This window comes from Alligator sinensis, unplaced genomic scaffold, assembly GCF_000455745.1.
Source record: "Alligator sinensis unplaced genomic scaffold, ASM45574v1 scaffold492_1, whole genome shotgun sequence".
Lineage (NCBI taxonomy): Eukaryota > Metazoa > Chordata > Crocodylia > Alligatoridae > Alligator > Alligator sinensis.
Window position 1 is genome coordinate 1535865 of NW_005842186.1, and position 12693 is coordinate 1548557.

Genomic DNA, 12693 nt, shown 5'->3' on the forward strand with positions numbered 1-12693 from the left:
CCTACACACTAATGGATCAAGAGAGCCCTGTAAAACTAGTGCTGAACTCAACCTGTTTGTTAGGAAAATTAGAAAGGAATGACCTATTTTTAATAAAAAGTTTTACTATACTCTAAAAACAAAATTTTTAGCTAAATTAAAGGATTTTTTTTTTTTGCCAGATACAGCAGTGATGCACAGCATCTAATTTTACACAGTTAAAATCCAGACTCCAGTACAGCTCACTCACCCCGGTAAGAGTTCCGCCTTTGATGGATATTGCTATCCATGGAATTGTCAACTGGTGTGATGTCTTGAGAGTTACGAGGAATTGGGGTGTCTGTCATGATTGGGTTGGGGTCTGGAGATTTATCAATAGGTTTTAGCTCCAGTCTCTCATGATGGATCCAGAGGTCTGGGGGTTTGACATCCTTGGAGTTTCCTTTGTATTTATGAGACCCATTCACTGATTTGCAGGCAGCTCGTTTCCTTGCAAAAAGAAAATAAATGAAACATTCTTAACCGTATTATTATTATTATTTTTACTTATATATGAAAATTAATTTCTTTTTTTGATTGTTTTCAGATGTACTATCCAGCTGTCTGACAGCTATTGACTGGGCCAGACATGTGAATTCCACACCGCAAGGAACGGTACCATCGACTCCGTATGGATTTTTGTCTTAAAATCTTCCACAGGCTGCCAAAACAAAGCTTCCATTAACAAAATAGTAAGTGTCCAACCCTTATAGCTGTGAAGACACTTGTCTAAATGTGAAGCATATGCAAACCATGCTGTGTTGTAGTTTGGAGCCTGCAAAAACAGCTTCAAATAATAGCTGCAAGAGGGCATGAAAATATCCAATTATCTCCACAGCACGTTGACTCTAAAGCCTAATGACGAGAATGTTAATTTTACTGAGGTCAGCAAGCACATCCAGCTCATGTGCCTACAAAACACTGTTGATTAACAGAGGCACTGAAAGTGGTGGATTGATGTCAAGGATTTTTAGAAATGGAAGACAAGGAGATCAAAACACTGCCTCCATCTTGGAACTGGACAGAAAAGGAGGAAGGGTGTCTCTTCTGAATGCCTGCCAAATTTGCAAGAAAAGGTCCAATCTACATGTTATATTTACTGCACGATTAACCTTGTTAACTGTGCAATATAGAGTGGCTACACGTGCAAATTAACTTTCCTGCCTTAAAAAGGATTGCTTGAAAATGCATAATAACTTTATAGGTGGTTTCTATCCGGCTTTAATTTGCATGTGTAGGCAGTCTATGGGGAGACTGCAGCTGCTGTGATCTCCCAGGTGCCACGGAGCACAACGCATCCTGGGGTTGGGAGATCACAGTCAATGCAGTCTCCCAACTGCAGAGGTGGGAGTGCTCCACATACCCCTGCATCTGGGGGACCACAGCAGTGCCCCATGGCTAAAGGGCCTGAGAGTTCCAGACCTGACAGAGTTCTTGGTCCTGGCTGCCCGTGGGGTGCAGCTGGGACTGAAAATCTCTGCTCCTGACAAAGCTCTTGGTCCTGGTTGCATCACACATGCAAAGGGGGCTCCCAGCCATGAGAGCCTGCTTCTTGCTCATGTAACAGGTATTCAGGATTAGGGCACCCCTACACTGGCAATAAGGCACAATTGGATCTATGAGTGATTTTGTAGATCACATAAGATCCTATTGCACCTTTACCTGCACATGTAGAGGGGGCCAAAGACGAAGCTGTGCCTACGATAATTATAAAAAGCAATTAGCAAACAGAGCCACACCAAGCCATACATGAGTTGATGGAGAAGCTCCTCTTTCTATGGCCAAGGTATCCATGGGCAGATCTAGAATTTTGAAAAGGGGGGTGCAGATGGTGAGGTACATTGTCATATATAAAAGAAAATGTTTTTCTCTGGTTAAAAATAAACTAGAAGCTTCACTAATATGGCCATAGGCTGTATTATTCAGTTTAAGATGGAAGCAAAACTAAATATAACTTCAATGGAATAAGTTAAAAATAATCTTCAAGGTTGCAAAACAGGAGCTTCATTACCAGGAACAGCTAACAGACAGCACAATTGCAGAACAAAGGATAGCTCCATTAGTGGAACATTAAAAAGAAGAGAGGGTTGTTAATGTCCGTGAAATGAAGAGTTTAGAAAGAATCAGGTAGATTATAATAAGCCAAGAAGTCAATTGGCTTCTTCTTCACTGCCTGACTAGAAATGCTGCTCCCACTGCCAGGCAGTCAGTTTTAAACTTTGGGTGGGCCAGGAATCAGGTGCACCAGTGCACCCTCTTAACTGCCCCTGAAGGGAACCTGAAAAGTCAGGAGAAACTTCTCTGTGGGAAATGGAGCCAAATTTAAAGGTTGTAGGGTCTCATCTCAGCGCCACATAGGGTGTGGACTTCAGAATCACTGAAGCTGTTGCTCTCAAGTTCTCCTCCTTTCCTGTGAAGAAAGCCCTTGTAAAAATCAGCTGGAATTTGGAAAACCTTTTTTAATTTAGAAAAAACTGTACAAAAATATTATTTCAAGGGTTGTTGTAGCAGGAAAATCAAGTTGGCAATGTCCTTAATTCAATAAAAGTCTCCATTCAGGGATGCATGAAAAAAAATCCCGACAAAAATTTCAAGGTTCCCGCAGGACAGTCACGCTGTACTGGGGCTGCATCCAATCACATCTCATCAAGGCTTTTCACACCTCATCTTCTGCTATGACAAGTACCATACAACAATAATAACGCGCACCCTGGACCAACTCCAAGGGCTGCATGCAGTGTGTGCTGTCCCAATTTGAGGCACGCACAGCATGAGGTGCCCGCCCCAGCCTGGCCCTGTCCACTGGGTCCTGTGAGTGGGGTTGGACTGTGGGCCTAATTTGGACTGGTCCCAGAGCCAGCCTGCAGAGCCAGTCTGGTGGGATGTCACAGGCAGTGCTTGCCTGGATCAGCCCCCAGTGCCCCATGCAGCTGGCATGCATTGCATGTGTTGCCCATACCAGACCAATCCTGCATATTGGCTCAAACTGTGTGTCCAATCTGGACCTACCCCAGAGCCAACACGTAGGGCCAGTCCAAAGCAAGCACCATATACAGCACCCCTATTGCTGGGTTTGGTGCACACTGCACACAGCAATGAATTCAGTCCAACATCCACGGGCCAGATCACAAAACTCTATGGGCCGGATCCACCAAATCGTTGACATGCCTGACTTACAGAACAGCTAAGACTACCTCTAGTCCACTTGAAATCTAGATGTATTCACCTTTGTGTCATTTTTATAAGTTACTTTGGTTTACATGAGCTTGTCATTTGAGGAGGCAACTTTGGTGCTGGGTAAAAACAAAGACAGGCTGAGTGAGAATTAGTCTTCTGCAGCTGGGAAGAATAAAAACGAACAGTTTTGACAGAGCAAATGAATTCAGTCCTAAATAGCAGAATTGCACAGTGGGCCATTTCATAAACCTGCTTCATCTTAGTTGTTGCAGATTCAAATTTCATATACTGTGGAGTTTTATGATTCATTTACTGTTTAATCATGGTATGAGAACACTGGCCTAAAACTGCATATGATCCATGCTTTTTGTTTTCAAAAATACTCTTCTATTGGTGAAGACAAAGAAGTAGTCACTCCAAATCAGGTGGTATCGAAGTGTGGAACCCCGATAGGAATGAACTCATACACTGATTCCACATGCAACAGCATTCAGTGATGCATTCATAGCTGAGAGTTGCAAAAGGACTCTTTCTTTTCAAGATTTTCAACCAATATTTCATAAGGATGCAAGAGTTTTATATAATGCAGAACACCTTCAATTTCCTCAGGTGATCTAAACTGCTATTAGCAGATGAAAGTTGCTTGGAGCCTAGTTTGGGAAGTTGTGGGATATGCAAGACAAACTAAAAGATTTTTTTTGAAGCACATCCCTTAAGAAAATCAGAGGCTAGAGTTCTGTTCCAACTGTCTGCTTATTTCTGTACAGTACCTAACAGTGTAAGGAAGAGAGGAAAGATACTGATATCCAGGTAGTCAGGGAGACAGGAGGAGCAAACTAATGGAGTTTTAAAAAAGCAGGCCGTCTTTGGAGGACAGGAAGTCATGTAAGGATAAAGGATATGGGTCAACTTCCCTCTGGCATCTCTAAACCAACAATGGTGGATGCCTGGGAGAGTACTGAATGGATCACTCTAGAGATATCTGGTTCAATATAGCATCCACCCCTGTCACTGCTGGAAATATGAACATGGGATACATGGACCAGTGGTCTGACTCAGTATGGCACTTCATATGTGCTTAAGTTTCTAGAGTGAGAAAGCAGCCTGGATACTGGAATTTCCAGTATGCTGGAAATATTAATGGTTTAGGAAAGTATAGTAAAAAATTGGCAATGGGTAAGTCAACATGACTTCAGTATGAATAAGGACCACAAGAGACTTATAAAGAGACAGCTTTTAACAATATCTGCTCAGACACTTTATAATTTGCTGAGGTGCTCAGATACCAAAGTGACAGCTGCTTTATATGAACCCGGATAAAGAACTGAGAGAGCGCTTCGGGAGCTGGATGACTCAATATTTCTGACTTCAGACAAAAGGTTAGCATCTATATTGAGAACGCCAGTTGAGTCAGACACACTGAATTAAGACAATTTCTGAGATCTAAGTTTTCAAACATGACGCGTCAGGAAATTCTGTAACAGCTGGGATTCTTGTCCTAACAGAGGCAGGTCAAGGATGGATGAGTGCAGGAGAACAACAGTGTTACACATCACTTCTGTGTGGATGAGACGTAATGGTGAAGCTAGCAATGAAGCATCAGAAGGGAAAAAAGCTCCAATCAAGCTATGAGGTGGCTCAATAATGGAAGGAAAAAGGAAAAGATCCTGCCAAAAAAAAGTACCGACTAGGTCTCCAAACTGCTGCGCTGTGCTCCTGGTCCCATGCATGCTGCGGCTGTGTGCATGCACAGGACATTTACTGGCCACATTATCAGCCGCATTAGGCAAAAAAGGCCAATTTCCAATGCTTTCAATTGTCCCTATATTGGTGCTGATCCGATATTGGACCGATGTATCGGTGCACCTCTAGTATCAACTTTTCTTCTTCTCTCATTTACTCAAGTGTTAAGTATTCAGTAACATAGCTAAGGGAGGCAACCAGAGCTGCAGCCCAGGTGCTGGCTTTCTTGTGGGGAGTAGTGGGGGATGCAAAAGGCTCTAGTGTTGCAGTGGTGGCTGACAGCACCACTGCAATTGGCATGGCTGGAGCTGACACTGCCCTGGCGGGGAGCTGTGTTGCTGTGCTACTGCAAATACGAGCACATATTCATCCAGTTTAAGGTCAGTGGAGACCAGTCACTGGTCAGTCAGGTGCCCCCAGGGGTTACAAGAAATAATGGCCACAAGCTAGCAGAAAGCAGATTTAGACTGGACATTAGGAAGAACTTCTTCACAGTTCGAGTGGCCAAGGTCTGGAACGGGCTCCCAAGGGAGGTGGTGCTCTCCCCTACCCTGGGGGTCTTCAAGAGGATGTTGGATATGCATCTAGCTGGGGTCATCTAGACCCAGCACTCTTCCCTGCCTATGCAGGGGGTCGGCTCTTTCCTGCATATGCAGGGGGTCGGACTCGATGATCTATTGAGGTCCCTTCTGACCCTAACATCTATGAATCTATGAGACCATCAAATCACTAAGTCTCCTTTCCTAAATATCACAGGCTGTTAAATTTTATCCAGTTACTACTAAATAGAACCTAATAACCTGCATCTGACTAAAGCATATTATGTCCAGCTGACAAAAGTCATGTATAGGCCAGCAAATTCCAAGTCCAACTCCTATGCTACTATTTTGGACTAATACAAAGACTACAGAGTAGGGCTGCGCAAATTTTCGCCGTCTGTTTCGATTCAACGCTGTTTTGACTAATTTCAAGCTCGAAACAGTGAAATCGAATCAAAACAAAGGGCTTTGAAACAGCCTCGAAACAAAATGAGGCTAGTCAAAACATTTCAAGTTTCAAAGCAGCCAGCAGCTGGGTGGTGGGAGACGGGAGAACCAGGGCTGCGCTCCCAGCAGCTCTGCAGCCCCATGTGGCTCAGCCGAGAGCACAGCTCTGGCTCTCTCCGCCTCCTGTGGCCGGGTTGCGGGAAACCGATCACAGCACAGGGGAAGGGAACTGAGCCTGGGCTCAGTTCCCCTCCCCAGTGCTGCAATCCGGCTGGGGAAAGGAACTCAGCCTAGCTGGGCTGAGTTCCTTTCCCCAGGCTGACTGTAGCGCTAGGGAGGGGAACTGAGCCCAGGCTCAGTTCCCTTCCCCAGCTCCCTGGTCCCAGGCGGCAGCACCCGGCTTCCCTCCATCATCTGGCAGGCAGATCGGGGTCCACAGCCCTGGAAGGACTGGCACAGCCCCCGCAGACCTCCCGGGATTATGGGCCCCCATCTGCATGTCGGATGAGAGAGGCTGTTTTGAGCTTCCCCATTATAGTGAATGAGTGTAACTTTGAAAACAGCATCACTGTTACGATGAAGCAAAACAGAACAGCGATTTCAAATTGAAATGAAATTCGAAATGAAATGCTGTTCTGTTGAAACCTCGAAAATCATGTCGAAATGGAACGGTGCCGTTTTGCAAAGCCCTACTAGAGAGCAAGTAGTGGAGGAAGCTGTATGGTGAAATGGATCATCTTTCTAGTTGGATGTTCATTATCTTACACATTCTTATGGTATATTCTCAATGCCAATAGGGAATAAACCCAATATTTTAACTATTTCCATTTAGGACAAGTATATGGCTGAGAGAGTGCTTCTGCTGATCCATTATAGCTGCTGAGTCAATACACCATCTGTAACTCACTGGTTTGTAAACTTTTGAAACACTAAATATGAAAACCAAAGGGATCACAAAGGAAGAGAAACTTAAATCAAGCCATGTGATTCTCAGTAATAGAAGGGCAAAGGACAAATCAAAAAAAATAGGGAGAACATTAGATAAAAGACAAAGTACCTCATCTCAGCTATGTTATTTCTTGAATCCCCTTTCACACTCCATGTTAGGCTTTGGGGGTTTGTAGGGTGTCATGAATGTTTTCTTCTGTTTTGTTGTACTGATATGGCATATGTAGTCTCTTTGGAAAACCCATGTTACGCTGAAACCATTTATGTTGGCTTTTATGACTATATAGATTATGTTATGCCATCTTTGAATACCTTTATAATTTTGGACATGGTTTAGGCAAGGGACTAAGGCACGCATACTTAGAGACAACTGCCACTCCTAAATGCAAGCAGAAGGAGACATCATTGGGTTGGGCATCCAAGGCACTGTCTGTCTGCAATGGGGAAATCAGCACAACACTTTTAGATTTCTGGGTTGCTGTTCAGGACAGAGTTACTTTGTATTCCCCTAGATCACTGGCAGGGGGAACTCCCAGGCATCACAAATATTGCATTATGTACTTAAATAAAGAAAAATGCAGAGTGGCATGAAGCAGATTTCTTACTTTTTCTGGTGAGAAGTGGTACGACGAGTGCAGAAGACGGCAACAATCACCACTATCACAATGGTGATCACTCCAACAGATACTATGATTACTAGAAGCATGTTGCTATCCAAGGGCGATGTGGGGCTTCCGTGAGGACTGTTACTGCCTGTAAAAGGGTGGAGGGGGAAGAAGGGAGAAAGAGAGCTCGTTATTATGTATATTATGTATAGTTTAGTTAAGAAAATACTCCCCATCACAAGATACAAAAAGGAATCAGCAGCGTTCAGAAATATGAAGGGCAAGTCTTTTCTGTGATATCTTATATTGGACCAACTGCATAACTGGGAGAGCTGTTAGACGAATTTATGGGCAACAGTTGCCTTGCCAGTCTGAAGTAGAAGGCAAGCCAGGCTGATACCTACAGGCTAGGACATGCAAACAGTCTGTTTGGAGGAGGGCTTTGAACTAAGACTAAAGAGGTGCGAGTAGGTACTTTTATAAGACAAAAACATTGCAGTAGAACAGACGGAGTAAGACCATTCAAAGTCACCGGTCTTGTAACAGCCACCGCTCACACCTCTTTACTCCTGGTTCACAGCCCTCCTTCAAGGAGACTGCATTTCCATGGAGTCTTTTCTGATATTCAGTCTTTTCTGAGTTCAGCCTGCAGCTGCTCCTCCTTCAGACCTGAGGAAGGGCCTCTGAAAGCTTGTCTAACATTTCTTTCCACTATAGAGCTGGTCCAATAAAATATCATATCACAAAAAAGCCTCGCCTCCCAGACATTTTCTGGACCCTCATAGCTACTATAACACTCCAGCCCTACTACAAATGTATAAAGGAATTATACAGATTAAGGCAAGCTAATAAATAGTTTATCTAAATAAAATTGTATTTCGAGCTAAATACCCCTTCCTTTGTGTAGTTATTAAAATGTACACATCATCATCTTGTTATGGCCCTGTACAATTAACATCCTGTAAATGATGTTTTGTTGACCTATTTCCAAGTGATAACCCAATAAAAATATGCAATGACAGATACAGCTGTTGCTAAAACTTTTAAGGGTTGGTGAGACACCCAACTAGCTATCATAAAGAGGGTCAAAGGAAGACTAGATGATAGGGATGGAAAGCCTAGCACTTAGCCCATCAAAAGATGTCTATACTGTGTAAATTCTCCCCCATCTTAAAAGACACCTGAGCTCAGTCACTCACGTGTGTATCACCACGTGTCTGGACTACAGTAATGCTGTTGCACACAGACACAAAACATCTGCCCTTAGGCAACACCAACTAGTACAAAATGCTATATAACTTCACAGCATGGACAACTAGAATTACATCAAAACCTGCTACCTACTATCTAAACTAGCTTCCTCTGAAATACTGAGTCAAACTGAAAATATTGGTCTTCATCTTCAAATGCTCCCTGGTCTGAGTCCTGGTCATCTTAAAGGAGCACCAAAAGTTCCAAGATGAAGACCCTGGTTAACAAGTCCTCTCCTCAGGCCCATATAAACCTTCCATGATGGTTATGCTTATATATGCAGTGACACAGCTTTCTGGGAGCCAGTCAGACTGGAACCAACTCTTCAGAGACTAAGCAGGACCAGAATCCATAACCCTCTCATTCAAAGATACATTTCCATAAGATGCTCTCTGGAGTATAAGCACAGAGAGGCATGGACACTTGAAAAAACACCTTCAGAGGACAAGCCATTCCACTGCATAAATTATCCTTCTGTGGAGAGGATTCAAGACATACGTGACAGGTATTAACCATATCACTTAATGCTCTACTGGAAGTTGCTGGAAGGCAAATAAGTGCAGCGTAAGAAGCTGCATGGAAAATCAGCTTCCTTTAAACCCTGAAGATATCTGTTGCACCTAAGAAGCTGAATGTTGAGGGTGAAAAGGAAGACCCTGCTCAAGAAACAACATTGTCCATGAAAGCTAACACACATGGAGCATGGACCCTGCTGGAACTACAGGGCATAAGGTATCCCCCTGAACACTGTATCTACACTTCCTACTTTATTGATAATCTACAAAAATCATTTTCTGCTGAAAAAATAAAATTTATTTGGTTCTAAACCAGTGTTACCACAAAGCAAGGGTCTCAAAATACCAAATGCTAATCTGTTTAAGTTAGGTTGTGAAAAAGGCTTGGTGAAAACTGAAATATGGTGCCTAAGGATATTTGTTACCATGTTTAACATAATGGAGAATGACTCTAACATAGTATTGCGTCAACTTTTTTTCCTGTCTTACTTGAGAACTGCTTAATTTCAAAAGGTTTCTGAATGGAGAAAAATTCAATTATTGGAGAAGATGTCACCAAACCTATGAACTACAGTTAATCTTTAAGAGAAATCTCCAACTGTAATCCCAAGGTATGTCCTGTTTCAGCCTCACAGATCTCAGCTGACGTTTTTATGAAGGCTCTTACCACTCATTGGTGGTTTGTAGTCCGGTCCTAGATCCACTGGCCGACTTCCTTTACCTCCAGTTCCCGAAGCTGGGGGAGGAGGGGGGGAACCACATTAATAATTATTAGTTATGAGATGCATATTGTTCATGTCCTAACTACTTACTTTCAAAACTTGAAACCTGGAGCTATTTTGAACAAGTTCCCCCCTCGCCCCCGCATAGATATGGACAGCAAATATATTCCAGCAGGTATGTTTCAAATAGGCAGGTTTAAACTCCACATAGAAACAGATGGCTACTTGTATTACCACTTTCTCCCAGTTAGTTGGGCCTTTTCTTTATTGATTTTTTAAAAATGCAATAAAAGAGAAGGTTGCAACTATGATAACAAGCAGACTGATGTAAGCAAGCAGCTTCTTATACAATTGCATTTGGAGTTTATCATTAGTGATCAGTGGATTATAAAATAAATTCCTTTTCCCAAGCCCTAATTACATGCAAGATTAGAAATATACCCAATGGAAATGCATCTTCAACAGAATAATAAGATTCTTAACAGCCATGCAAGATTGCTATCAAATTCCCCATAATATTTTATTTTGTCCTCACCTCCTCCCCCCCACAGAGAAACTGCAATATCAAAAAATACCAAAACCTTTTTTTATTGAAGGCTACACGACTAAGTTCAACAGTTTGTCACCTGTTTTTCATAGGCAACACATCAAAAAGACACATCGTTGTACCGGACTGAGTATTTTTGTATAGGAGTGTAAGCACGCTTAGGGGATTACAATGGTTGTATGTATATTTGCCAGTTGGTTCATTGCTAACTCAAGGCAAACAACATGTCCACTTCCAGAATTTTAACCATCACTGGCTTGTTCATGAGTGCTGAATATAAAAAGTGACCTAACAATCTGAGTAAAGTTCTCTTTTATTCTATCAAATGCTTCCCATTATATAACTCAGATCAAATTCAGGCGATCTGCTGCAGCAGCAAGACACATGGAGTCCCAGGTTCTACTCTAATGTCAGCGCCCCAAACTGAGCTGGCAGAATGTCCCCAGCAAAGACGAAACACAGGTCTGTTTTTTCCCTGTTGGCTTATTAAAACTGTGGTGATACAAAAATGCTCTGAATGCCAAAGTTAGTGCCCAATCCAAAGAAGCATTGGATGACAAGCATATGGTAATACTAGAACAGCATGACTCATATCTAAAAATTCCTTCACTTCTTACTTTACAGTTTATATTTTTACATGTATAAAGAACCGGAAATATGCAAAATAAATGCTTCATAAAGCCTCAAGGTACACATTCATGAAAAGAAGGCTTTGCAGGTGAAAAAAACATTTTGGATAAGTAGAAATAACACACAGACACTGACACACATATATAAAATTAACAAATGGAAAAATTGATAGCAAGAACAATAAATTAGAGGTTAAACAATTCAGATAATTGATAAAAGAACCCAAAGGTATGCATATATCTATAGTCAGCAGAGTTAAGGACAAAAAGAAGGAATTTGTTAAACATGCAAAGAAGAAAGAAATCCCCCAAATTGCATCGGTACGTTACAGCACAGCAGGGTGGCCAAATGCCTGTAAATTTACCGGCACTTTGTAAATAACCAGGGTAAAGATGCCGGTCTAAGAATTCTGTAGGAAAACTGTGCCATCTGTAAACCACAAAACAAAAAAAGCTCTGCAAAATCAGCGCTGAGACAGCATAGAGCTGATTAAAGCTATTTGGACAGAAAACATTAGGGTGTGTGAAACGGGCCATATTCGATTCGGACTTGGCCCGAATCGGGGACAGTGATTCGATTTGTTGATTCAGATCACAGTCCCCGATTCAATTCGGCCAATTCTTAATCTGAAGATTCGATGCCGATTCAGTGAATCAGCGGTTCGGCCATAGTCACAGCTTTAAATGTTTTTCCTACATACCTTGAGGTACCAAGCGTGGCTCATGAACACTGTGATGCTGGGGCGGACGGACAGTCCCACGGGAGCGCGGGGGGCCCCCCATGTGCTCAGTGGCAAACCTGGAAGCAGACTGGAAGTATGGAGATCGGCTGTGGGAGGGCCCCAGGTGCCCACCCAGACCCAGGAGGCACCAGTCCCTGAGCTGGGGGGCGGGAGGCAGCACGCTCCCTGGCAGACCTGGAAGTGGACCAGAAGTACATCTGGTCCACTTCCGGGTCTGCTGCCGAGTGCACTGGCGAGCCCCCCCACATGCCTGTGGGACACTCCATCCACCCCACCATCACGGCATTCACGAGCTGCCTGGTACCTTGAGGTACGAAGAAAAAACATTTAAAGCTGTGTATATGTCCAAATCTCCCCGAATCTCACGGAGAGATTAAAGGGTCCTCTGATTCGATTTGGATATTTGGCCACTGAATTGGGCTGAATCTCCGCTAAATCGAATCAGGAACCAAAGGTTTGCACAGCACTAGAAAACAAGCTGGATGCTTTGTTGAAGCACAGCATCGCTACCTGGTGTCTGACCAGGAATGCTACACCCCAAAGGTAACTCTCAGGCCTTTGTGGATCCTTCCCCAGCACCCCCAGCTACATGTTGGTGCTGTTCCCAATCTGTCTGTAACACGGCTTGGGTGGCAGGTGGGCGGACAGTGGTCCTTCTTTGGGAAGTCTGTGCTAGGATGGGGGAATAAGGCTGGCAGGGATAAACCCACATTACTGCAGGGCTCGCAGTGGGGGATCACTACCACTGCAGCGAGCTCTGCCAAACCACATCAGCTGCAGGGCCTGCAGCTGTGAGTACCAGTGCTGCT

General features: G+C 43.4%; 1 protein-coding gene across 4 annotated transcripts in view; it reads right to left on the reverse strand.

Moving 5' to 3' along the window:
• NEO1 (neogenin 1) overlaps window positions 1-12693 on the reverse strand; it is a 384856-nt gene that overhangs the window by 16832 nt on the left and 355331 nt on the right. For all 4 annotated transcript variants that reach the window (XM_025207174.1, XM_025207173.1, XM_025207172.1 and 1 more), the window contains 3 exons: window positions 9911-9979; window positions 7478-7625; window positions 230-468 (listed from right to left, as the gene is read on the reverse strand). In XM_025207174.1, coding sequence (XP_025062959.1) covers window positions 230-468; window positions 7478-7625; window positions 9911-9979 — 456 coding nt within the window. The remainder of the gene's footprint in view (window positions 1-229; window positions 469-7477; window positions 7626-9910; window positions 9980-12693) is intronic.